The 27,056-nt window shown below is 38.9% G+C and overlaps 1 protein-coding gene and 1 non-coding gene across 3 annotated transcripts; one reads left to right on the top strand and one right to left on the bottom strand.

Annotated features, from left to right (window-relative positions):
* The first annotated feature begins 4,921 nt into the window (after window positions 1-4,921).
* plxdc1 (plexin domain containing 1) lies at window positions 4,922-24,835 on the top strand. Of its 2 annotated transcripts, XM_058407089.1 has the most exons (14): window positions 4,922-5,393; window positions 14,730-14,875; window positions 17,813-17,956; window positions 18,179-18,248; window positions 18,786-18,908; window positions 18,987-19,105; window positions 19,514-19,613; window positions 19,700-19,795; window positions 20,061-20,142; window positions 20,234-20,294; window positions 21,444-21,570; window positions 22,002-22,037; window positions 22,746-22,894; window positions 22,994-24,835. In XM_058407089.1, exons 1-14 carry the CDS (start codon window positions 5,318-5,320, stop codon window positions 23,114-23,116), a joined length of 1,452 nt encoding a protein of 483 aa, XP_058263072.1. In that variant the 5' UTR covers window positions 4,922-5,317; the 3' UTR covers window positions 23,117-24,835. The 2 variants fall into 2 exon arrangements, with proteins under 2 accessions (XP_058263072.1, XP_058263073.1); XM_058407090.1 differs by lacking the exon at window positions 22,002-22,037 and having other exon boundaries at window positions 4,925-5,393.
* Window positions 24,836-25,976: 1,141 nt separating this feature from the next.
* trnac-gca (transfer RNA cysteine (anticodon GCA)) lies at window positions 25,977-26,048 on the bottom strand. Its single transcript has one exon. It is a non-coding gene; the product is annotated as a tRNA-Cys (tRNA).
* Between the last annotated feature and the right edge of the window lie 1,008 nt (window positions 26,049-27,056).

The raw sequence follows: 27,056 nt of genomic DNA, 5'->3' as shown, positions 1-27,056 counted from the left end.
TGCTCTTTCTATAACAGCACCTTTGACGCCATTGTGACTATATTAATGAACCCGTTATTATAATATGTTATAGTTTCCATAGTAACAACTAATTCATAGGGACTTGACTGGCATGATCTACATAATCAAGGCTAATCATAAATGGATTTAGAATATGTGTGGTTATTTAATTTAAAAAAAACTTTCTATAAGGAGACGTTTATTTTTCATTTAAGGAAAGGAGGATCAAATGTCAAATCGTTGGCAAATCACTGTGGTGTAAGAAGAATAAAACACTTTTAGATGTGCTGTTATCAGGGTGGTCACAGCACAGCTAGGTATGTTTTATTCCTTTCATTCAGCATACATTATAACATATTGGAGAAGGAAACAGGTCCTTGAACAAAACAAAGATTAGTGGTAAAGTCCTTGAACATACCAGTGCGAACAACAGGCCACATTCTTTACTCAACAGCATAATCCAACACAGATTCTTTACTTGGAAAAGACCAATACAGATGTTGTACACTAACAAACTTGTGTGACATGTAGGTCTACCTTTAGCCAATTTCTCTTTTTTGCTTCTCTAGAGTACACTTACACTCTCACATACGCATAGCATTTAATTAGTTGTTGATCATCACTGCAGGGGATGAATCACTCGGGTAATCATGCCGCTGCTTTTACATTAGCGATTTACAAATAACTCGTAGATTTAGCCATTGTAAAACAGGTGGGATCCATTATGTTGATGGGTAGGTAGTGTGTATTGTAATGTTTACTTTTTGTGTGTGATAAATGTGGATTCATTTAATGGATAAAGCCTGACACATTATCTTTGTTGTCACTGGCACCTGGACATGGAGTTTATTCCAAAAACATTTATCATTTTTACAGTTTTTTTAGGTATTTTTTTTAAAGTGTTAGCTAATCTTTTTTTTTTTTTTTTTATCAATTTCTATGCATTATGGCCAAAAGTTATGGACACCTGACCATCACACCCAGTGTGTCCTTTTTGAATATCCCTTTTTCCAGACTTAGTCCTCCTTTGTTATTATAATAACTTCCACTTTTCTGGGAAGGCTTTCCACCAGATGTTGGAGTGTGGCTGTGAGGATTTGCGTCCATTCTTCCACAAATAAAGGGTGAAGAGGTCTGGCATTTCATTCCAGTTTATTCCAAAAGCCATTCCAAACCATTCCAGTTTATTCCAAAAGTGTTCAAATGGGGCGTGGTCAGGGATCTTATGTTCTCATTCTCAGGACACTCATATCCTTCCACACCAACTTTGACAAAGCATGCTTTCATGGATCTTGCATAATGTACAGGGGTATTGTCATACTGAAACAGGTTTAGATCCACTAAAGGGAAATTCTAATCCTACAACAACTATATCTAATACAAGTTTGAGTATCCACAAACTTTTATCCAAGATTACTACTGGCAGGTTGGTGGAGTTGATCTCATCGTGACACTAACACACAATCACAGAGACAAAACATCATTATAAACATTTCCACTAATGTTATTGCTATCTCCTTTTCTGTGACAAATGGGCAAAATCACCTCATACCAATCTATTCTATTAATAGTCTGATATGATGGCCACATTTTTTGTTTTAACAATAATCAGGGCAGACAAATGCTGGTCTAAAAAACAAAGAGAATCAAGGCTATATAGTGCTGAAAAATAAAGCATACCCTAAAGCAACAAAAAAAATGTCAGCTGTTTTTCAACAGCTTTTTGTTGGTAATTTTATGTTCCTTGGTCACATATTTATGCACAAGTGTGTTTTATATGCTTCAGCAGAGAACTCAGTGTTCTCTATGTACACCATTATGTGGTGTCATATTGTGGGGAATTTGTTCTACACTGACCAACAATAATGGCTGGGTAATGAAACTTGGTGTTTAGAATGCTGAAAGTTCACCTCTTTACCCTTCTTGAAATCTTTACAGGTCCAATTGCAACTGGCATCACAAGCACATTCCTCAATAGCAGTAAAACTTGCAGACACACAATCATTAATTAATAAACATCTGGCTCTGCATGACCTGTTGTACATCTGATTTGAGTTGTTTCAATTATGTTATTTCTAACAAATGATGTAATAATTTGGTTCTCTATTGCTCACTCTCATTTTGCTTTCTATAAAACATAGGATTAGGTTGATTTCATTTGCTCAGTGTCAAATGACATCATTGTACACATGGCTTCCAGTGTTGTATTTGTCATTTCTGAATATTTTGTTCTATTCTTCCACACTATCACAGTCACATTTCTTTGCTCTCTGAAGAGAATTTTACTTTATCTTTTTATCCGATGCATTTGGTATTAGCAGGCTTGCTAATCTGATGAATACATCTTTGTAAATTTATTTACTATCTACTGCTTCAGATTTCTACTGATGTAGGAGTTTTGGGTTGGTGATGCCTTCAAGGATAAAAGATGTTAAATGATGGAAGTGGTATCACTGTAGTCTACACTCCTTATAAGGATTTATTGGTGCATTTTAATAGCCTATAATTCATTTTTAGACATTTATGAATCCATGAGTGTCTATATTGGATTTATGAGGCGGTCCTGTGTCTGCCATGGATGTTTCATAATGTTCTTATGTGTGGTCTGTTTAAAAGTGAGTTTCCACAGGCTTGAGATGGAGACATTAATATGTGTACTATTTGTTACAGATTAAATTAAACACCTGACTGGAACAAGCACAAAAATAAAATCTTGTGTCATGTGGAGGCACAGTTACAGGTAATTTCTCAAAAATAATCCCCATGTTGGTCAACCATTTCAAGATTTCCACTGGTCTTGAGAACAAATACATAACTTGTTTATTTCTTTTATATTGGAGTGCTCAATTTCTTGTGTATTTTCTGTCTTCATACAAGCCTCTCCTTTCCTTAGACCTGTTTCTAATAACAGCAGGGCAAGCAGGATTTCTGTTTTAATCAGAAACATGCCACTGTTTGGTGCCAGATGGATGGAGAGAATGTGGAGAGAAGGACAAGGAAGCAGACCAAGAAAAAGACCTAGAGTAAGAGTTATCTAGGATTTTCATAACAACTGTCATCATTTTAGAAACAGATTATGTCCACAGCCATTCCTCATCTTGCTCATGCCAAAACAGGTGGTTTCTAAAATAAAATAGAATAAAATAAATACATACAAATAAAAATTATAAAAAAAAAATCCACTGGCCCTGACTACCACACTTGATTACTGTGAAGAATTTCTTGGCAGTTCATTCTGAGATGCACAAGAAATCAATAAACTGGTGTCTCCTTTAATATGTGTTTAGTTTACAACTTAGAATTACATTACATGATGTAAATATGCTGCATTAATGGGCAATCCATCTGAACTGCCTTTTAAGTGCTAGGATGTGGTTACTCTCTAGATTGAGACTTAAATACGTTCAGCTGTTAGTCTTCCAAAAAGCACAAATTCATGTCGTTTTGTCTTAAGAGAAATTTCATAATAGAATGTGTGGTTCCTTGACTTTAAAACATGTGGTCAGATATGTATCTTTGCTGTGTGGACATGTTCTCGTTGAAGGTTGTGGATTTGAAACAGAAGTGTTCATACTGTTTAATCGGTTTATTTACACTCATAAATGCCCTTATAACTGATTCCACATGCTACATCTGGGCTGTATATCTGGAAGAACAAACCACCAACATTGCATAACCTTGAGATAGAACATGCCAGGTTTGAGCAGAAATTGCTGTGTCTAGATCAGCATAAAAGGCGTTTCTTTTAAGGATTGTCAGAGAATGTGCTTGAGACTGTGTGCCATCATGACATTCCTCACAAAAAAGATGTGTGGGAAACAAGGATGACTTCCTTTCCAACACGGATCAATATATACTCAGCCTGCCTGACAAATTCATCACACTGCACTGAGAACTGCACAAGGACATGAGAAATGCCCTGTGGCCATCTCGAATGAACTGTTTTGTTTGAGCTTTTGATTCATTAAGGATTTGTTTAAGTGGGTTGTATTATTTTTAACGGATGATTTGACATTTCCTGCAAATTGGATTTGCTGTGCATGCCGAGGTATTAACAGTGTGTTGACAGGAAATCACTTTTTTCCCCTACAGAGCCGTGTTCAGTTACCCCAACAAGAATTGTGGGAACACAAACTGTGAGAGATTTTGTGCTTCTGAAAAAGACGCCGTGTGTGTGTCTCTGACTGTGTGTGTGTCTCTGAGTGTGTATGTGTGTGTGTGTGTGTCCTCATGAGTTTGATTTTGGAAAGCTAATCTCTCTGTGGGAGTATTGGCACTTTATGGTTCTCGGCAGCTGTGTGGGATCCTTTCGAGTTGTTCCACTTGATCCTCTCGCTCTTTCAGAGAAGTTCCTGCAGAATTGTTGTCCTATTCTCACCATAGTGACAGGCTATGGGTCAGAGAAAGGGTGCAAAAATATTAGCATTGGATATTTTTTTGTGCCGTCATACGTGTAGGCTCAAGGGAACAGTTTAGTTAACTGATGAATAACTAAATGGAATGTTTTCAGTTTTCAAGACCTCAGTGTAACATTTTGTTTGATTTCATGGGAACACACACAGGGTTGCATGGAGGATGAGTTTAACTAAAACAGTAACACATCTAAACACTATAAATTGTGTGTGTGTGTGTATGCGTGTGTGTGAGTCCTGACTGTCTTTTTTTTTTTTTCATAAAGTGATATGCTTTATTAATCCTGAAATAATATAAAGATTTCTTAGTGGTTACTGGGATTAAGGTTAGAGTTAGATTTAGAATTGAGTGTAGAAAACAAAAAAGAAGGTAGAAGGCATCTACCCATAGGATGTCATTTCCACTAGGTGGCTCCACCCTTGGAGATTCTTGTTTTGAAAGAAAGAGAAAACCAGAAATATATAAATATTTGTAAGTGGGGTAGTCTCTGCCTGCCCTCAAAAACAGGCAGAGAGAGAGAGAGAGAGAGAGAGCGAGGAGGTGGAGAACTCTTTTTCTCAGCTGGTCTGCTTGCCTGTCCCGCCTTGGACTCGCATTACCATGACTACAACATCCGAGAATTCGGTAAAAGAAAGCACAGCAACAGAGTGAAAGCGAGAGGCAAGAATCAGTTTCTTTTTTTCTAAGTGGAAAAAAGTGAGAGAGGAGGGGAGAGCAGAGGGAGGGAAGAGACAGAAAATAAAGTAGAGTAAGTAAAAGAGCTTGTCAAAGCGTATACTAGAAAGAGGAGCAAGGTGACACGGGAGGAGCCGAGGAGGGAGAAGAGAGGAGAGGAGGAGGAAGAAGAGGAGAGGAGGAGGAAGAAGAGGAGAGGAGTGAGTGAAGGACTGAGAGATAGCTGGCCATGGGTCTGTGCGCTGTGCTGCTCATCTGTCTGTCCCAGGCAGAGCTTGCCAGAGTCTGGAGTCAAGAGCTATCAGGTAAGAACACACACACACACACACACACACACACAGGTGACAGACCTGTGCTAGAAATTGTGCAGGAGTGTATCATAAGCAGGCCAAGGTCTTAACAATGGCAAAAAATGTAACTGTGGCACTATAAATGTCTATTTCCCATAATTCTCCCTGTGCAATTAATGAGCTGTTCAGGGAAAAATACATCTGAGGTAATGGTGCGCTGCTGTTTTTGTTTTGGGTTTGTGCGTTCTGATTTTGAAAGTTCTGTTTTGTGAGTGTGTATCTGTTTCCTTTCACTGCAAGACTCGGTGCTGATGCTTGTGTAAACTTGTGTGTTTCGCCCTGAGGATCCTTATGACTCAGAGGAAATGGACAACACACAGGCTGAAAGTTGGGCTACATCTGTTTGTGTCAAGCTCTGTCTGTACTGGCTTGGTTCCTCGTTTCAGCGCACATAAAGCCAAGCTCTGTGTGTGTGTGTTTGTTCATGTGTGTGTGTGTGTGTGTAAAACTACATAACATACTGCACATGAATACACATCAGTGACAAACCTGATAATGAAAGTTCCACAACAATAAGTCAACACAGCTGTGTTATAAAATGTCTTGATATTCTGAGTGCTATAAACACACTGTCATTAAGATGGGAGGAATGCAACACTGGATGTGTAAATATTACCATTAAATCACTTTAATGTGTACTTTTAATTTCCTCCATGTGACCTATGGAGTTTTGCGAACTGAATCTTCTCTTAAGAACTTTCTTTCCATTACAGTTAGACAGTGTCCAACAGTTCCCAAAATTAGATTTTACCTCAGAACCAAATGTTTTGTCGAACTGGTGCTTGTTAACCAAAACTGTTCTCTGTTGTTTGTCCTTTAACTGGTATAGTAACTGTAGCAAGTAAATATGTGAATGTTTTATACATATGTTCTTGTTCTCATTTCAGTGGCACCCACCCTGCGTGTGTTTGTGCGTGGGTGTGTGTGTGTGGGCGTGTGTATTTTTGTCCTCCTTGGAGATGCTATATTTTTAGCAGTCCTGATTCTTCTCCTCTCTGCTAGGCAGCATTGCTCCACTTTCTCTGGCCCCTGTCCCTCCTGTGCCTCTATCTTCTCATTCTGCACCCTTACAGAGCCCACAAGGCACAGTGTGTGTGTGTGTGTGTGTGTGTGTGTGTGTGTATCTTCAATCGTACATGCTCATATACTGCATGTGACATAGTTGATGATGTTTAAAGCAGCTGCAGAACTGTCAGTCCAGAACATATTTAGGATATTTATCAGATTGAAAAACATGTTCTATATAACCCACTTCTACACCTAACCCTATACATCCAATCTGTCCTACATTATCCACTTCCACATTTGAGACAACAATTTTTAGATCACAGTTTATGTTGGGAGCACATCTTGTGCTTTTGTTTTACTGCCTCCTGTGTGTGCGATGTGGACAGCCTGCTAGTTTGTGTGATGACAAGCTTTCCTTCAGTTGTTGCAAGGGGGGAAATCGGCTGTGAATCTCTCTTTTTGACATCATAAAATTGGAACCTAAAAACCATAGGCTATCCTACAGTATCAACAGCTCAACAACGGTAAAACAATTTAAATCTCAATTTTCAGTGCTTTCTCTTTAACTTCCCAGTCTGTCTTAGTTCTCAATTCTCTGCTATCCCAGAGAGCTCACAAAATAATTTTCATACACTAGAATGAAAGAACAATTTATTAAGAGCCTCTAAACCAATTAGTGGTTAAGAGTCTTGCTTGATATAGGACAGGGCATGAGACCTCTCCAGCTGCAGATTCACTGACCTAGAGATGACTAATTTGGGATCCTGTTGTTCGATTCACGAACAGTGGAATGTGAATCAAGGCTTGTGATACAGAAATGAAGTATATCAAGCTGACACGGTGCATGTTTCCATTTTAGCACATTCTTTACATTTGAATGGTTTTGATGACATGTAGCTCATCTGCTTTGAATTAAAAACAGTGTCTTAAAAAGGATGCACTTCAGCCATGATCACTCTCAGTTCTTCAGTTCTTTTTTGTTTTTCTCTTATCAGCACAGCTGAATGTGTTTGGGATTGGGTACTATGGTTACAGTCTACAATCGAGTGCCAAATTGTAATCTATCCTCCTGTATGCAGAGGAGGCCCTCTTTCTTGCATGCTACAAATCACACATGTGGAGCATATAACTCAGACGACTGGCTCTGATATGTGTTCGGTGATCTAATAAACCTTAAGGGAACAGCCAGACTAATTTATCAATTTGAAGCAGCATCTTAAATGAAGGATTTACGTTTCTAATGTAGAGGTTGAAATCTCCAGGTATATCACCATTTGATGCAATTCTTTGTGCATCTTATTGTATCTTCTTTTTCCCCCTTATATTCTACGTTTATGGTATTTTATGATGACGGGCTGCTTTTATTATATTTTCTTTTCTTTTCTGCCCATCACACTAGCTTAAATACATTTTGTTAGGGGTGTTAGTTTCCCACTCACTTAAATACCAAATAATTTAAGTAATTAAAAATTGACAGCTCTAGCTGTAACCATAATGGTTATTAATTTGGTACTATTTGTACTGTGATTAAATCTTCAGACAAAATGCTGCCCTCAAAGTAGGATTCATAGGATTCACTTCACTACAATGCAGTTCTTTTTCTTTCCTTTTTATATGCTTGATAGTTATGCACTACCCACTGTCACTTCATATACCACTCATATAGACAACAAAAGCCCCTTTGAACTGATTTTTAATCTTGGTGTCTTAAATGTAGTTGCCAACTTGCTCTCTCTCTCTTTCTCTCTCTCTCTCTCTCTCTCTCTCTCTCACTCTCTCTCTCTCTTTTCCCGGTCAAGAGCTCTGTTGGAAAGACAATAACCAGTGATCTGTTAAAAGTGCTTTAACTCTAAGGAGATGAAAATAATCTGCCCGTGGGCAGTCACAGCAAAGTTTAAGCAGAGCAGAGCACTCAGAACAGACACTCAAAATAACAGGGAGGGAGTTCTGGCCGAAAACATCTCAACTTCCCCATAGGAAATTTGTGATTATCCTTTTTCTTGTGCAGCAAACAGGGACTTTTGGCAGGAGAATAAAGTACACTAATCTTTGCTGACTTTATTCAATTAGAATTTGATGGGCTTAAGATTGTTGTGTGACATTGGTCTGTTATATGAGTGTATGTGTAAGAGTAGGAGTCTGTAAGTCTGTGGAATATCTTCTGAACATGCCCTATTTTCTAGTCTTTTCCTGTGTGTATTTTATCACTGGGCTAATATTTGTTTCTTTTAATAATTTGAAGAAGCTCAGCAACATGCAGGCTCTAGAGCTGTCATACTGATATGTTCAGCAGGTTACACAGCAATGATACATGTGACCTATAAACATTGATCTAGCAGTTATGCTGGAGGCCAATGAGAGATACGTCATGGTTTGCGTATTTACTCCTTCTGAGAAGTGAATAAGTGAATAAGCAGGCCAACGAGAGGAAACTGCTGTGTGGAGAATTACCATGATGACCATTCTGCCTGCATTTATTGAGTAGTTTTGGGGCTGCTCCATTTGTTTCTTTTCCTACAATTCTCTATTCCTCCCTTTCCTGTCTGTTCCCTCCTCTCCCATTTGACACCTTCATCACTCTCTTTTCAGCCTTGTCTTCCTCCTCTGCTCAGTGTCATCCCACATTCTCTTTCCCTTCCAATTTCTCTCATTCAGGTATGTGAGTCTCACAGCAATGTGGTCTAAATGACCTAATTAGATGGCTTTCATTGCGTGGCAGCAGAAATAGCCAAGCTTTTCCAGTTATGAATTCAAACAAGGCTCATCATTAAAACCAGCTCCCGAGCGGCACACCATCCCTCCTCCTCTTCATCTGTCTAATGCCTGGGACACACTACAAGATTGATGCAATCCTACAAACAGCTGTGAAAAGTTTTCTTTTCGAAAAGTATTTTTGCTCATTTTTAAAAAATCAAAAACTGAAATCTTTCATTAAGATAAATATTTAGACCCTTTATTTAGTTATTTTGAGCATCTACTACAATTACAGTTTCAAGTCTTCTTTAGTGAGTTTCTCAAACCATTGCACAGGATTTGGTCAGTGTCTCCCACTCTTCCTGGCAGGTCCTCTCTGGCTCAATCAGCTTGGACGGGGATCATGTGTGAACTGTCATCTTCAGATCTTCAAGCCTGCGCTTTGGCTGGACCACTCAAGTACTTTCAAAAACTTGTTCCTAAACCACTCCCGCGCTGTCTTGGCTGTATGCTTTGTGGTCGTCCTACTGAAATGCAAACCCTTGTCTCAGTGTGATGTCATTTACAATTCAGAGCAGGTTTTCTTTAAGGACCACTGTTTATTTATTCATCTTTCCCATTGTTCTGACCAGTCTCCTCATTCCTGCTGCTGGGGTGCATTCCCATAGCGTGATGCTGCTGCCACCACAATGCTTTACTGCTATTATCCAGTTTATCAGCATTACTTGTTTTTTGAAATATGTAGCACTTGGAGTTGAGTCTAAGAGTTACAATTTTGAATCATCAAACCAGAGGTTTCTTTTTCCTCATGCACATTTAATTGCTGTTTGGCAGCCACTACAGAGGCAGACAGATGCCTTTTACTCAGGAATGGTTTCCTTTTAGCCACTTTACCATGGTATAATGAAGCTTTTCTGAGATTGTTGTCTGTCTGCAAAGTTCTGCCATCTCTGCATCTCTGCCATCTCATCATCTGAAACTCTGTTAGAGTTGGAGCGCGGTCCAAGAGAAGGGCCTTGGACCATGTTCCAACTCTAACAGGGTTTCCATGTAGCTTTGTTACCAAGTTTGGATGTACAGCAAGGTCTTTTTCTATTTCACAGAAAAATAGCTCTCAGGAGCCTACTGTGCTCCTGGGAACATTCACAGATTTAAGTATGGTTTTTATACCCTTGGCCACATTTATGTCTCTACACAATTTGACTGCATCAATGATCCCAACTAACAGAACCTGGGATCTTGCAGAATTTCTTGTGCTCAAATGTAAACTCATATCAAATCAAATAGTTCAGCATGTCAGTGATTATCTGCTTTTCATGAATGATAATGAAAGTTGCATTTTCATGCAATTGCATGTTAGACCCAAACTACAGGATGTCGAATGGTAAATACTGAAAAGTGGACTGTGAGTAGATCAGATGGATTGGATTGTACTCTTTACAGACCACTTTTTTCGTTGTTGGTGATGGATATTATCACTTTTTTTTATCTCTCATTCTAGGAGTCCTTTACTTATTGGTGCATGTGGTCATACAGAAGAGAAGACAATCTTTATTTGTATCTTGTCAACAACTTGAGAGAATTTAACTTTTATGACTTGTTTGAGCGAAAAAGTCCCTGTGATTTGGCCAAGTTATTCTCTACCGCATGCCAAATAAACAATGCTGAGTCATCATGCTTTCACGCATTCTCTACTTAAGAAAAAAATAAAACTGTTCTCATGGGCCTTTCCCTCATGAGTTTTTATAAAATAGTAAATCTGTTTCTTAAGACATGGTGATGAAAATTTGGGAATCAGGGCCTTATGGTCAGCTAGATCAAACTAAGGTCTGTTTTTTGGTCATTGCCAGATATGCAAATGAGGATGCAAGTGCAGGCAGACAGTTTGTTTAATAATCACTGCAATCAAAACAAACACATAATCCAAAAACAAGGTACAAGGCAAGGTCAGGCAATTAGGACCAGGGACCAATTAGTATTCAAAAGACTTGGTAATGACTGGTGAAAATAAAAACAGAGCATATACTTTGTGAAGTGTAGGTGCAATGAAGGTACTAATATATTTTGTGGGAGTCTGGGTGCGTGGAGTCAGTGGTGAACATGAATGTGAGAGTGTTAGTAATGGCTGTGAGTTGTAGTTTGAAGATGTCAAGAAGTGTCAGGACGTGGGGGAGATGTCCTCTACAAGGGCACCACGAATGAAAATGGATCAAAGGAGCTATATGGCTGTGGTCTGGCAGTTCGAGCTTCTAAGTGATGTTGATTCTTTGCTAGATTCTGAACGGTTGGCTGGGGGATGGCACCCTGATGTCAAACCAACTGAGATCCCCAGTGAACCTCTCCACCAGACTTTCCACCAGTCTCCTGTGGTGAACTGGGCCTCCCAGTCACTCATTATGTCCTCTGGAATGCCAAAGTGCCTGAAGAAATGATCTTTGCTGTTTCTGAAGCCGAAGGCAGGCTGGAAAATCAGTCAGTGACTACCTGAATAACTGTGTTGTGCTGGGATGCAATTGATGGATAAGTGAGTCCATGGTCATTGAGTGCTTAAGGCAGTTTTCCACTTGTCCCCTTCTTACATGTGGTTGTAGGCAGAGTTTTGTGATCCACTTGGCTTCTCATAGCTCTTCAAGAGCCACTGGTAGTGGGGCAGAGGATTGTTAATTGTGGAAGTTACACTGCGGTACTTAACTGTGATTTGATTTAGAGCTCGAGATTCAATGTGTGTGTGTAGACCACCACCTTTCTTCTCTATGAAGAAAAAGCCAGTGGAGGCTGGAGACGTGGAAAGGTATGTACCTCTGTTTGAGGGCTTCTTTGATGTGCTACTTAGTGGCTTGTGTTTCTTTGGATGACAGATGGTATATGCGATGATGTGAGGGGGTCTGGATTCTGATAGGAACAATCATATGTGCAATGGGCTTGGTATAATGCATGGCAGAGCATGCTTTGATAGATCCTCCATCCAGGGCTTGTACTTTTAGGATGAGAAAGAAATTTGGATGGACTGTGTTGGAGCAAGGTATTGGGCATGCTCATTCAGAAGTGGACGGAGGGTCTTGGTTTATAGAACCTGATGGACACTCTTCAACTTGGAGCTTGGGACTGCCACACTAGGAACAAAGTGTCCTTGACATTGCCTCTAGTGTTACGTGTCATTCGTCTTGACCTGACCCAGTTACAGGGGTTCTATGGTTGAGAGCTCAGAAACGGGGGAAATGTTCATCTTTGTGGCACCTCAATTTTGGAGTAAAGCATCTAAATGAATTAATATTTCTCACAAATTCTTATTTTTGGGTGAAGCGTCCAGGTTAATGTAAGAGTGTCTGTGATGGCTGTGTGCTGTAGTCCTTGGCAGCCATTAGCCTGTAGGATGCGCTGTGGGAGCTGCAGTTCTATGCCAATTCCATCATAGACATAACAGACATGCATATTTATTATTTTTCCTTCACTGCTTCTATTTTGCTTTCTCTCCTGCAGAGTGCGACTTATTTTTTGTCTTTATGGTCTGTTGCTTTTTTTTGCTTCTCTGTTTTATGCAACAGTTGTAAAAGAACTGTGCATTTAATGCAGCTCTGGAAAATTGATCCAAGCCACATGTGCCAAATAAAAACAGCATGAACAACAGACTCTGATCTTTTCCACAGAACTCTGTGTGTGTGTGTGTTTGTCTGTGTGTGTTTGTGTGTTTTTAAGTATTCAAGTGCACCGAATCAGAAATACAAACTTGTAATTAAACCAAACATAGTAGGGAGATTTGATTTCATTTGCTATACCACTGGAGTCTTGACCACTGCATAACATAAGTGCATATTGCAGAAATCCGGATTTTATTTCTGGCAGCTGTGGCCTGTTTTACAGCACTGGCATTTAGCTCACAGCTGGGTGGATCAATGTCATCCTCAGGCCATCTCGCTAGCATTTTTGTTCGGACTAATGGTTTTTGCAGTGCGTCTTCACATTGAGCACAAAGACATTTATAAGATGTGAAAAGAAAACATCGATGCCAGGCATTGATGTGACATCTACATATTGGTCACTTTTATTCAGGGAAGTTTTCAGTATGTCTTTTTGAGGGCACACCGTTAGTCTGTATTTTATAGAACCATAGTGAATGGCCTAGCAGATTCATGCCAGAGCTCATCATTTTTCTCGCTAAGGCTAACTGGGTCACTTTCAATAACCTGGTCTGATCCACTCACACATGCACACGGTAATACTACACTCTCCTAGACTGCTACAATCCTGTGATGGCATTGCAATAGGTAAAAGATGGATTGTTATCTACAGACTAAGGTGGTGATTTGATAACTCTATGCACTTGATTACATATGTGTCATGAGGTTTGGAAACCGTTGCAGTGAAGCCCTGCGATATCTTTCACATTACTGGAAAGAATGACTTGGCAGCATAACTTTTCAAGGCCCTGTTTCTCAGTTCACTTTTAAAATGCTTTTGATAAACGGTGTTTTACCTGCCAGAAAACTGCAGAGCTAGAGCCGTGTAGGTGCTGCATGATTGTGTTTTTGAATGTTTACACTAACCAGGGTTTTCTGATAGGATTGCTACTATGGCATTATAAGTAAAAGATAAAGATGACAGAGAGACTTTGTTCAGGCAGGCAGTTTTCTTGGCATATCCTCCTGTGGAAAAATCTCCATGTTTGTCTGTAGCAAGTTAACTTTTAGAGTAAACTGGATATACACACATCTGATAAATGTTTGTGCAATTATAATGAGAATGTCTGACCAATTTTTTTTCTCTCTCTTTAACTTGCATCACTGTTGGCTTGTCTCTGACACCTACACACACTCTGTATTACAAAGTTGCAATAACAGCAAAAGCTTTGCATCTGGCCTTCTTTGCCCTTCTCATCTTAATCATATTACAGATGACAAGTTGCAGCCATCCTCCAGAGCAAATAATTTTTCCAGCAAAGACTTGTACTGCTAGTTTGTCCGTTTTATTTCTAGGGCAATGACGGATTATTTCACCGATGTGACAGTATTTGTTGTTCTTGGCACATGAACAGCATGAACAGTATTGATTTGGAAACTGTGTGTGAGCGGGTTATTTCAGGGCAGGGGTCTATACACACTAATGACAGATAAAAGTCAAACACAAATGTAGACGATTAAAAGCAGAAAGATTGGATCTGAGCAAACTGAAAACTGAGCAATAAGATGTAAGCATAAGATGTGAGCATAGGCTATTTCTGATTTAATTACACAATTCTGGTGTGTTTAAAGATGTTTTGAAGCAGATGGGTGTCTTATTTCCATTTTTTCCCCCTTTCTCTCTCTCCAATCTGTCAAATACACAAACACATCAGACTTTCCTCAATCCACAACATGCACACAGGGGAAAAAATCACTCAGCAGCATCAGTGGCTCTGCAAAAACAAAGTACTTCTAGTTCTAAATCAGGCTTTCAGGTTTAATGCCAGAGACTGTAAACTTGTAAACTGAGTAAACTGAGTAAACTGAGTGTTTGCTTCCAGAGGCATAAGCATATGCATATGATCTGAATTGTTCATCACAGAATGGGATTTTTCTGTGTGGGTTAAAATATATTCGGTGCTGTTCTCAGGTTCACTGCATGGACAATCAGATGTACAGAGAGTCAGGAGAGATCAGCAGGAGGCTAGCCGAGGTACACAGAACAGAACAGGCCAGGAGGCAAATGGAGGAGGCCTCGCCATCGACACACTACCCGATAACATGACCAGAGTGGTGGTGAGTTCTCTTCTCTTCTCTTCTCTTCTCTTCTCTTCTCTTCTCTTCTCTTCTCTTCTCTTCTCTTCTCTTCTCTTCTCCTTTACTCTGTCTTCTCTTCTCATCTTTTCTAATTTCTCTTCTCTTCTCTTCTCTTCTCTTCTCTTCTCTTCTCTTCTCTTCTCCTTTACTCTGTCTTCTCTTCTCATCTTTTTGAATTTCTCTTCTCTTCTCTTCTCTTCTCTTCTCTTCTCTTCTCTTCTCTTCTCTTCTCTTCTCTGTCTTCATTTCTTCTTCTTGTTCTTCTTGTTCACTCTTCTGATCTTTTTCTACATTCTGGAAAATTGTCTTTACTTTCTTCCTTGTCCTTCTTTTACACTTGTTTATCTTTCATTTTGTGTCATTACTGTTTTTCTTCTATTTTCTTTTTCCTTTAATTTTGCTTTAACTCTTCTATTTAATTATTTTCTTGTTTTTTTTCTCCTTTTCTCTCTCATCATCCTTTTATACTCTCTGCTGTTTACTCTCTTTTACTCTGATCTTTTCACACATAATCTTATCTCATAACCTTTGCTTATCTTTTCTCTAATTATATCTTCTCTTCTCTTCTCTTCTCTTCTCTTCTCTTCTCTTCTCTTCTCTTCTCTTCTCTTCTCTTCTCTTCTCTTCTCTTCTCACTTTCCATCTTTGCATTTTCTATTTTCTGCCCTTCTCTTTCTTTATTTATGTCTCCTCTTTTTTCCTTTTTTGCTGTTTTACCTCATATTTTCTTTTTACCTCATCTCTTCTTAATGTTTTTCTATTTCTCCCTTCTCTCTATTTTTTCCCTCTGTTATCCTCTTTTGCTTTACTATTTTCACTTCTCAGTTTTCCTTTTCTTTTTCTTCTTCTTTTTTTCCTTTTCTTCCTTTTCTTCTTTTCCTCTTTTCCGATGTTCTAGTCGTTTTTCTTTGTTTGTGCTCCATGCTCCTCTATGTTTCTCTTCTCTTCTCTTCTCTTCTCTTCTCTTCTCTTCTCTTCTCTTCTCTTCTCTTCTCTTCTCTTCTCTTCTCTTCTCTTCTCTTCTCACAGCTGTTGTAAATTGAGCTGCTCAGGCTGCAGGTGTGCAGCATGTCCTCACATGTGCCACCTGCGCTAATCCCCTCAGCTCATGTACTTTATCCAAATCAGTCATTCAGAACATTCTTTAGCAACTGCTCAGCATTCAAACTATTTGCCTGTGCTGTCATTCACCCTGAGAGTTACAGATTAGGCCCAATTTGCATTAAAGAGTTGTAGAAGATTTCCACAACATGTGTGTAGCATAATGGATAAAAGTCTTTTGTCCTTTTCCTCTACTATGTGTAGAGAAATCACTAAATGGAATGGAGGAGATTGCCTGCATTGATGGTCTTTAAATATCCCAGTGGGCGGAGGATAAAGAGACCTCACAGCAACCTCGGATGTGTGGGTTTATTTAAGTGCTTCTCTGAGTCTTTTTTGTACCTCTAACAGAATACGAATGATTTCCATAAACTGTGTTATGCTTCCCACTCATCAAACCAAATTCGAACCAGATTTGCCAATAGTTCTGCCAGAAGATGCTTTTTTAAGCATGCTGGATTTCTAATGTGTTACATGTTTTAATGTGTGTGGGTGCATCTTAGCACCTTTTTAAAATATTCACGCATAAGAAACCCAGTGACTATCATGTCTGCCATTTTCCTGGGTGCTTTATAGAAGTATCATGGTCTAGCCCTTAAACCATAATGGACATTCTTGGTCAGAGGCATGCAGAGGAATAGGAGCTCTGTGCAGGAGGCAAAGCAGAGAACAGCAGCTGTTGGAGCTGAAGGCTTCCCCCAGAAACAGAAGCCATTCTGGGGCGAGCGTATCAGGGAATCTGGGTCGTAAGCAGTTATCTGGAGCACTGCTGCAGTTGCGTGTGTGCGCGCGAGAGAGGCTGCTTTTAACTGCTCCACTTTCGATGATACCCACACCTCTTCACTGTACTGTCTCCATCCCTCTCTGTCACCTTCACCTAGAGAATACATTAATAACACAGTGGAGAGCTGGACTGGAAACACTTTTAACACATACACAGTGTGTGTGTGTGTGTGTGTGTTTGTGTGTGTGTGTGTGTGCGTGTATTTTGCTTGCAGTCTAGATTCATACACACACTTTCCTCACACTCTTTCTTGGCAGGCGAACTAAGCTGCGTACTACGTTATATATTTAGAGTCAAACTTCTAGCATTCCATCGCATGCCTTTAATGACTTCCTGGTGTGTTTATGATTTAAAATGTTTGTTCCATTAAAAACTTTGTAATCATGACTTTGAGGCTTAGTAATCCTAACAGCAGAATTCTTGGTGGTGTGTTATATAAGATATTCAAATTGTGGGCTGAATTGCTTCCAGACACTTTAATTAATAATATTGTATTATGGTTTTTGTGATGGCATCTTAGTCTATTAACCTTTGTTTTTTTGTTTAGTCATTTCTGCCTTAAGTCTGTAGTCTGTAAGTCTTTTCAACTTGGCCAGAAGGATTTCTTGATGACAGATTAAATGTCTCCATTACAATAAATGTTGTAACAAAGAACACATTAAAAAACCACTTTGGTTGAAAGACAAAGTCAAGCAAATCCTCAAATATCCAAAAACCTCGAAAATACAATTTTACAAATCTTTTGATATTTGCTATTACTATTATGTTTTAAATGTTCTTTTTTAAAAAAAAATAATACAACAAAATTAAGAGTTTTTGTTCAAAGCTTTCTGATGCAGCTGTGAAAATGATCCAAAAGCAGTGAAATGTTCTCTTCAGCTGTCACAATTGAACAGGATTCTTTGTATTCACGGTGAGAAAGTAGTGCCAGAGGGTGTCACATCTGGTCAAAACCCTACTTTTCAGGCTGTAATTTTTCATGTTAATTTATTTTTTTTCCTTCAACTTCTCATCTTTCTTCTCTCTCTCAGGAGGACGCTCAGAAGTATTACTCATGGCGTAGCTTTGGTCCTGGTGACAAGCAAACTCAGGAGCTTTGGGTGGACCTGAATTCAGTCCAGGAGGGTCAAGTCAGGGTGCATGGAATCTTGTCAAACACACACCGACAGGCAGCGGTAAGAAACATGCAATGATACACCCACACGCACATAGCTACACCTAAAAAACGTTTATAGGTTTCCAAATGGATGTCTTGTAAGCACAAGCAAACACATTGTCTCCCCTTATAATTATCTTTTTATTGAGCATTTTAACAGCTATTCCCACTTTTCCTGTTTTTCTTGTTTCCCCCGTCTCTCTCTCTCTCTCTCTCTCTCTCTCTCTCTGTCTCTATGCAGCGGGTGGCCCTTTCCTTTGACTTCCCCTTCTATGGACATCCAGTGAGGCAAATCACCATAGCAACTGGAGGTAGAACACACACAGTCACTTGTAGCTTTTCTTCGTTACAACATACCAGGTCACTGTCTCCCAGAACAATGTACCAAAGCCGTGCACATTAGTCTCAAAGTCCATAGGTTATGTTTGTGCTTGAGTCAAATCGTCTTTCTCTATAGAAAGAGTAGGTCCACTCTTATTGTCTTTTAACAGCTGTACTTCATCTAAGGAAATTTTTTGAACGGTCTGCTGCTTCTTAAATTAGCATCAGGAAAATGGAACACTAACGAGGGAGGCTTTGTTAATTAAAGACTTGGTCTCTCATATCTTTCACTGATGAGAAAAGTGACCATAATTCTGCCTGGCTGCAGCCTCACACATCCTAGATCTGCTCGACTAATTAACTTTCATAATTATTTTCATATCACTGAGAGGAAATAGAATCTTACCACAGTGGGATACAATAGAAGACTCTTTAGCACTAGATTGTACAGGATATAAAAGTGATCCTAGCCTGTTTAGCTACTTTCATTTATTCATGGCTTCGATTTGGAACTCTTTTTGCTTTAGGGTTCATTTTCACTGGAGAGATTACGCATCGCATGCTAACAGCTACCCAGTACATTGCGCCTCTTATGGCCAACTTTGACCCCAGTTTCTCCAGGAATTCCACTGTGTGCTACCTGGACAATGGTGAGTGATGGCAACTCGACATCATGTGAGTTTCAGAGCTTCGACCTCATACCTGACCTTTGACACCTGGTTTTCCAGGAGAGGTGTTTGTTGTGCAGTGGGATAAAGTGAGGCTTCAGGGCAGGGAGGCAGAGGGAGCCTTCACCTTTCAGGCCGCTCTTCACCGCAACGGGACCATTGTCTTTGGCTACAGAGACGTGAGTTCTGCGGAACACGGTCAGAATACCTGAAGCAAGATAAATATCAGAGAGCCAAGAAACATGGGAAAACATTGTAAGAAAACTTGGCAGCAAAATGTTAGGGCTGTGAATCAGGAACTTGAATATAAACCTGGAATTTTCCAGGTTCAGTCTAAAACCAAAAACTAGGCCTAGGCCTTCTCCTGATCTGATCTTGTTAAATCGTTGCTCTGCTTATTCCAATTCTAGTGCTGTAGCATGGCCAAAAAGATGTGTGCTTGCAAAATTCTTCCTGCCATATTTATAGTTCAATGTTTCAAGTGATAAACACTTCAGTTACTGCAAATTTATTACTAAATCCTTAACACAGGATTTTGCACATACAGTTCCCCCTGAAAGACCCTCTGGGATGTTGTCTGTCGTTAGGTGCCTTTACCGGTGGTAAAGATCAACTCTACTGAGCACCCAGTGAAGGTTGGTCTGTCTGATGCCTTCATGGCCTTTATTTCTTCCCCACAATCCCCAGGTTAGTTCTTTTCAAAGCCCCTTATTCTCATGAACATTGTGTTATTCCTGATATCGCTAATGGTATTTTTATTCTCACTTGAGCAGAATCGAAAAGGAGGACGATCTATGAATATCACCGGGTTGAAGTCAACACCACTGAGATTGTAAACCGCTCTGCATTCGTGTTCAGCCCATTACCTAGTGAGTGTGTGGTACACCACTAATGTTACATTTAACCCACTATCATTTCTAACATGACATTTTTAAATAGCATGAAACTTTTTATGGCTGAATTTCTTCCAGAACCACAAGATTACTTCCACAAGATAACCCATAACCACAAGAAAATCAAACTCAGATTATGGACTGCTTATAAGACTACTTATAAAATTCTGCTTACCCATAGAGATTTTTTTTTGTTTTGGAAATGTTTATTTTGCAATCCTTCCCTGTTGATGCTCTTCAGCCTGCCTCCAACACACCAACTGTGACCAGTGTCTTCACTCCAACCTGACCATGGGCTGTGGCTGGTGCAACATCTTGCAGAGGTACGTCCTACAAAAATTATGTTGGTTAAAGGTTACGTCTCAATAAAATATCTGCTTGTACAATTCTGTTTGTGCTTTTGTGTGTTTTCAGGTGTTCAGATGGAATAGACCGGCATAGACAGGAATGGCTTGAATTCAGCTGCTCAGAGGAGGTACAAAATACCTGACCACCACACACCCACTCAGCCAGCTGGATACATTTTTCTTTTTCTTGAACTAATTTCCTAGTGCTTTCCAAGTAATTTCCACATGATTATAGAAATAAAATAGTTCAATTGTTATTTTTCTTGGCTAAAACCATGGGCATTCAAAATATCGAAACATGGGTCTATAATTTGTGGATTGGTCAGAAGGTGTTGATTAGGTGCTGACAGTTCTGAGAGTAGTTCACAGCAAATCAAAGGTTTATTTAATACTCTCATTGTGGTACACTGAATGGCCAAAAGTATGTGGACATCTGACCATCACACCCATAGGCCTTCCCTAAACTGTTGCCACAAAGTTAGGTAGCAATTGTATAGGACATCTACAAGTTGCAGTTTCCCTTCATTGGAGCTAAGAGACCTAAGCCTGCTGAATTAATAGCAGCTAATACAAAGAGACTTGTATTGACAGACAAGGTACATAATCCAAGACTAATTTTAAACAGATTTTTATTTTTTTAAATGTGTCATTGTTTAACAAATAATGGGAGATTAATTAACTGTTGATATGGTTTTCTGTAGTAAGACTTTTATTTTAGCATTTTTGGAAGGAGACTCCAGTGCTATTATTTATTTTCATTTATTTTATTATTTTGTCTTCAGGCTAGTAGTCTTTTTTCATTTTCCATTTTCTGAGTAACAAGTTAACAAGTGAGGAGTGAGGAGGTGAATTTTTATAGTGTCTATAAATTAAAGGGTAAGAGGAACTAATTTGTTTCATATGATGTGTTAAGTATAACTTTTTTTATTTTAAATAATAAACATAATTGTTTGTGAAGTGCTGTTTGGTAAAGTAGTGTGCTGTTATTGGAAAATAATGAACTTTCTTCAATTTTGGAATATTTTTGAATAATGATTATGAAAAACATATGGTGTTTGTAGAAAAAAATAAATTATATTATGTTGCAGTCGCAATTCAGCAGAAAATAATGAATGCCAGAAAAGGGTATTTGGAGTTTTAAAGAGTTTTAAATATGAAAAGTACTCGTAATGCATGGTACCATATGTACAGAATTTAGATATATAGGAATAAGTCATTCCAATCTGCAAGTGAAGAATGTTTAACATTCTATGATCTGTTTTTGGTATTTATGTCAGGCGAAGGAGGGCACATGTGAGGATTACATACAGGGAGGTGCAGACAGTTCGATGAGTCCATTCAGCTCCCCTGTTCCTGCCGCTACACTGTCCCCTGCAACTAGGCCAGGCAGCCCTGTCACTGAGGGTGAGTCATCTCATCCCAAACGCACTCATAATTTATGTAGTTTATTTGAAGCAGCTGTTTTCATGGGGTCATATCCTGCTGATTAAAATATTATTTTAGATGATATCAGACTCAACTTTATTTAAATGCCATAAGTGGTTGCTAAACAAAAGCCTCTATGTCCACAAGCATGTACTTTTAGTCACCGTGTCTGATCAAGTACACATATGTGTATCATTATTATTATTAAATATATTATACACAAGATGCTTGAAATATTACTTATTGGCAGGCACTGGCTGTATGAAATCTTACAGGTTGTGCATTAACATGTTGGTGCTTATTCCATGTCTGTTGAATTCATCTTGCATGGGCGCTTTTGCTAAAACTGCTCTTGTGCTGTTCTTGCCTCTGCCTCTGTCCTGCCATCTCACGACACTCTGTCCCTGCAGATGACACCAATCTTCTCTTTCACCACCATGATAATGGTGAGTCGGCCACTGTGTAGTCTTTCCAAATAAATAGCAATTAAGGCTTTGTAGCAGAAAAGTGGTTGAGTGTTATCTTTTATTTGTAACTTATACACCTTATGATAGAGCTAACCTCTTAAAAACATGCCTGATATCCACTGGTCTATGTGTGGCACTTAATAAAGTTAAAATAAAGTGGCTGTTTTCCTTTTTTCTCACCCCTGTATCTATTGTATCTATACTCTTACAAATTAGCATGTGCAGCAAGAGTGAATGATTTTGAACACAGCCACTTTCCTAACTACATTTCAGTATGCAGTCTCCTATACAGAATATCATTTGGCAAAAGCTGCATGTTTTGCTACACTCACCAGCCACTTTATTAGGAGCACCATCCTTACGCTGGCTAGAACCCTCCCATTATACAGTGGGTAAATTGTGGCCATAAAGGGATGCATGTGGTCTCGAACAGTATTCAGATAGTCATTCACATGATGCTCAGTTTGTAGTAAGGGGCCCAATCTGTGCAAATAAAACATTTGACACAAGGCAGTTTGGATCCATGTACCATCTGCATGTCACAGCAGAAATTGCAATTCATCAGAGCCGGCAACATTTTTCAAATCTTCAGCTATCCAATTTCTGTGACTCTGTGTCTGCTGTAGCCTCAAATTCATGTTCTTGGCGGACAAGAATGGATTCCAATGTGGTTTCCTGTTGTTCTAGGTTCTTCTGGTGAGGATGAGCCTCCAGAACACACTGCAATTATTGCAGGGGTAGTGGCAGCCCTGGTCCTATTGGTCTTCCTGACCTTGTTGGCTGTGTACTATATAAACACACACCCCACTGTCGCCCCTCCATTCTACCTCATGCAGGTAAATCTAATAACTTCTTAGATTCTGTAATTCAACAGTTCTGTGGTATAAAAGGTAATGGCACTGATATTAAATTGTAACTGTTCTGTTCATTTGCAGCGCCGAACCAATAACTATTGGCCATCCATGAAGTTTCGCAATCAGGGTTGCCATTCCAGCTATGCTGAGGTTGAACTTGGGTTTCATGAAAAAGATGGATTTATTGAGGCGGAGCAGTGCTGAGGAGGCGGGACTTCCTCCACAAAGGAACCAATTAATCTCTGTTTTTTGGTAAAAGTTCAAACACAAAAAATGACAATGAGGGGCTGTAAACCACCACATGAATGGACACCAGAGACTGTGGATAGTTACCTTGCAAGCTTTCTCTGCCTCCATAGATGTGACAGTCCTTCCTGCAACACCTCTTGTGCTATTTGTTTATTCCTTTTATTAAGGAACAGGCAATGTTAATGGCAAATGTGCTAGCTACGCTCTTGGTAAAGGCGGTGAGAGTGGCACATGCATTAACCATGAAGAGTCCTGCAGTTAGTGTACAGTATGATACAACTTTGTAGAATTTTGTTTAAAAAAAAAAGATGTTTTGTGTTTTATATTATGTTCAATGGGGAAAAAATAATAATACTCAGTTAGCCACATGGACTGGACTGCACTTTAAATGAATTATATCAGTAGTAATAGTTATATGATGTGATCTGATATTTTTGACCTTTTTTATATTTTGTGCCCTATAGGATCAAGTTTCAGGTATCAGTATTGTAATCATAGTGCCCAACAGACAAATTTAAAAAAAATATATATATATATATTCTGGGTTTTTAAAGGGACAGTTTACTGCTTCATGTGAGGTGAATTGTAATGATACACTGACGAACATAAATGAGAAATAAATTCTCGCCCTAGTGTACCCCAGCCCCTTTGTGAAATGTATTCTTCATGTTGTTTAAGGAAAAGAGGCGTAGCCAAGCCTCTTAGCTGAGGTTTCTGCATCAGAAAAATGTGAAAAGAAGCCTGAAATTGAACAACTAGCAATATTAGATTATCTCTGATATCTTTTAAATTATATGATTATTATACAGAGATGGAGACTAAAGTTAAGGACTTAATTTGAGTTACACATTGACTGACTCATGACATCACTTGGGGTTGAGACTGAATAAAGCTTGGATAATAACATGAACGCAAACACTAATAATTTAGGACTTAAGACATGAATGAGTTCTCAGCTGAGAGACTTGTGACTTGGCTCAGACTTACAGCTCAGTGACTTGAGCCTTGTCCTGAACTGTAGTTTAGACTTGTGACTTTAGCTTAAAGATTTCAAACATGACTAAGACTTACAGTTGAGAGACTTGAAAATTGGCTTGGACTTGACAGCTTAGAGACTCATAGCTTGACATGCCCTTGCAGCTAAAAGACTTGCCTTGGGCTGGTAGCTTAGAAACTTGTGAATTAGCTTGGACTTGCAGCTCAGAGACTTGTGACTTCAATTGAACATGTAGCTTGGAGACTTGTGACTTATACTTGCAGCTCACAGACTTGTGACATGACTCTGACTCACAAAAAAATGTGACTTACGCATCTCTGTTAAATGTCTAGAAACTTTTAAAGATCGTAAGCATGCATCTTCAAAGGAAAATGATGATTTCATTACCCAAAAAAGATCTTAAAATATAAATGGAATCCAGTTCCAATCAGGGAAATGGTTTGAAATTACTGCTTCACATATTACTGTTCTGACATAACTCATATGCAATCACTAATTGTTACAATTTGAAATTGTAATTGCATGTCAGATATTTGATACAAAGTTAGGATTTTGACAAAGAAAAGGGCAAAACTGGTACTTTGTTGTTGAGGATTAAAATTGCAGTAAAATGTCATTTTGAATATAAAGTGTGCTTTTAGTGAACCAATAAAGTGAAAACACTGTTTTGAAAATCACTGTGACTGTGTCGGTTGGTGATTTTGCGTTGGATGGAAAAGAATACCCTTTAAAATTTTCTTTCCCATTGCTTAAAACAAGTTGATGCTGACATAATAATACAGTTTGAACTTTCAGCAGCATGAGCCAACAGCAACATCTGCAGGCCATTATAGCTGATACAACTAATGATGCCTGTGAGGTAGGATAATCGTCCAGAAACTTCACTCATATCAGTTTAGATCCACAAAAAAAATGTAATCTCTCTCGTTGTACTCATAGCATAAATCCACCTGGAAGATGACTTCAGCTCAATATTTTGATTAAAAATTAATTCAGGACTCTAGGGTTTCATTATAGACTGCAAATAGAGCTCAGACTCTCTCATTCTGAGACCCGAGACTGTCAGTTTAAGAAGCTATGCTTCCCCAGTACTCACTCAAAGCACACAAGGAGGTGTTTTTTTCACACCTGATCTACAGCCTGTACAACTGTTACTTCATTCACATTCAACATTCAACACACTATGAATTTATGAGCTCCTGTATACCAATGATGACGAGGAATCCTATAAAAAAGATCTCTTACATATCTACACGTGAAATATAGTGGGAGTAATACTGCATCAGGATCTGTTGTGGCTGCTCCAATAGTGTTGACTGGAAAAGTGTGGTGAAACAGAGAGTGCCTTTTCACTCATAGAGGAAATTCAAAATATCACAATATAGTCAGAACATCTTTGACCCTTGGAAAGCAGACTCAGACCAGCTGTCAGGCTCCTCGAACCTGTATGATGCCACCGGACTGCATTTTTAAATATACAATATGTATCTATAATCTGCTACGTTATCCTGACAAGTGATTATTGTTGCATCTGTGCAAGTGTTTTGTACTCAGTGTGCTGTATTTAGTTTGCATGGAGCTGTATTTAGTCTGTATTATTATTATTATTATTATTATTATTATTTAATGTTAGCTTTCAAAATGCTGTACATTTAATGGTCTGGTGATCTGTTTGGTGTTTTTCTTTCAACGTGTAACCACGCTCATTGCATATTGTATTACGATCCTGACATTAAATGGTTATGCTGTGCATCTATTTATAGTTATAACCATGTCATAGCTGACTAGAATGAAATTAAGTGCTGGAGTGGAAAAATTAGGGGGCACCCGGATTTGAACCGGGGACCTCTTGATCTGCAGTCAAATGCTCTACCACTGAGCTATACCCCCATCTGCGCTCTAAAGGCGAAGTAGTTCTATTTAAAGGGTTATCGCTTCTTGTTCATTGATTTGAGTTAGTTTCGCTAATTAGCTAATGAAACCGTGTATTAATGGAGAACTAATGTGTACGTGGTGGGTGCTTGTTACTCGCTGTAGCGCAGTGTAGCTCTGGAGTGACATTTTGTTTCCCAGTGCGAAAGAAATTAAAGCTTTAGAATAATTGTGGGAGCGCCTTTTACTATAGCCAAAGATGTTCAAGTATTCTCAAAAGACTGCTTTTAAACAGTGTGCCCTGTCGGACCTATTCCACAACCTAGCTGTCATTTCAACGAATGACCATAGGGGGCGATCGAGCAGCATTTCACTGCAGCACATATGGCTTGCATAATTCTTTACGCATACTTTTCATTAATCTGAACAAAAGTTTGCAACAAAATGTTGATCGTTTTTATTTGAGCACTGTTGCCGTCAACTGTACATGATTTCGACTGGCATTTCTCCGCGCACACATAAGGTATGTTCGACTTGAAGCGGCGCTTGCGCAGACCGCCCGGTGTATGACGTCAAAATACCGCGAGACTGTGCGCGATACTTTCTTGTCGTACACCTATCCGCCTGCGCAGCGCCGCATTAAGTCGAATACGCGTATACACACCACGTGACTAAAACTTTTCATTTTTAATGTTAAAACAGTTGATAAAAAGTAGGCTAACAAATGTATGTTGTGTCAAAAAGGAGGCCCAATAAGTAAGAGAACAATAAGAGATGAGAAGAGAGGCTGTAAAAAAACAAAAAAACAAAAATAAAACAAAGAATAATACATACATTACTGCCAGCATAAATGAGGAATATATATATATATATATATATATATATATATATATATATATATATATATATATATATATATTATAATATAGATTATTGTAAAATAGTAATAATAAAAAAAGGATCTACACAACACTGCTTCACACACAAGCTGTAAAAGAGATAATATTGCATGGGATACCTGTGTGA

Source organism: Hemibagrus wyckioides, linkage group LG13 (genome assembly GCF_019097595.1).
Source record: "Hemibagrus wyckioides isolate EC202008001 linkage group LG13, SWU_Hwy_1.0, whole genome shotgun sequence".
NCBI classification, from domain to species: Eukaryota; Metazoa; Chordata; class Actinopteri; order Siluriformes; family Bagridae; genus Hemibagrus; species Hemibagrus wyckioides.
This window is presented reverse-complemented; position numbering and strand designations above follow the sequence as displayed.

Coding starts and splice junctions, on each gene's coding strand:
- plxdc1 (XM_058407089.1), top strand. CDS start 5,318: ATGGGTCTGTGCGCTGTGCTGCTCATCTGTCTGTCCCAGGCAGAGCTT. Junction 18,909..18,986: donor TGTGTGCTACCTGGACAATG/GTGAGTGATGGC, acceptor CTGGTTTTCCAG/GAGAGGTGTTTGTTGTGCAG. Junction 22,895..22,993: donor CTCCATTCTACCTCATGCAG/GTAAATCTAATA, acceptor GTTCATTTGCAG/CGCCGAACCAATAACTATTG.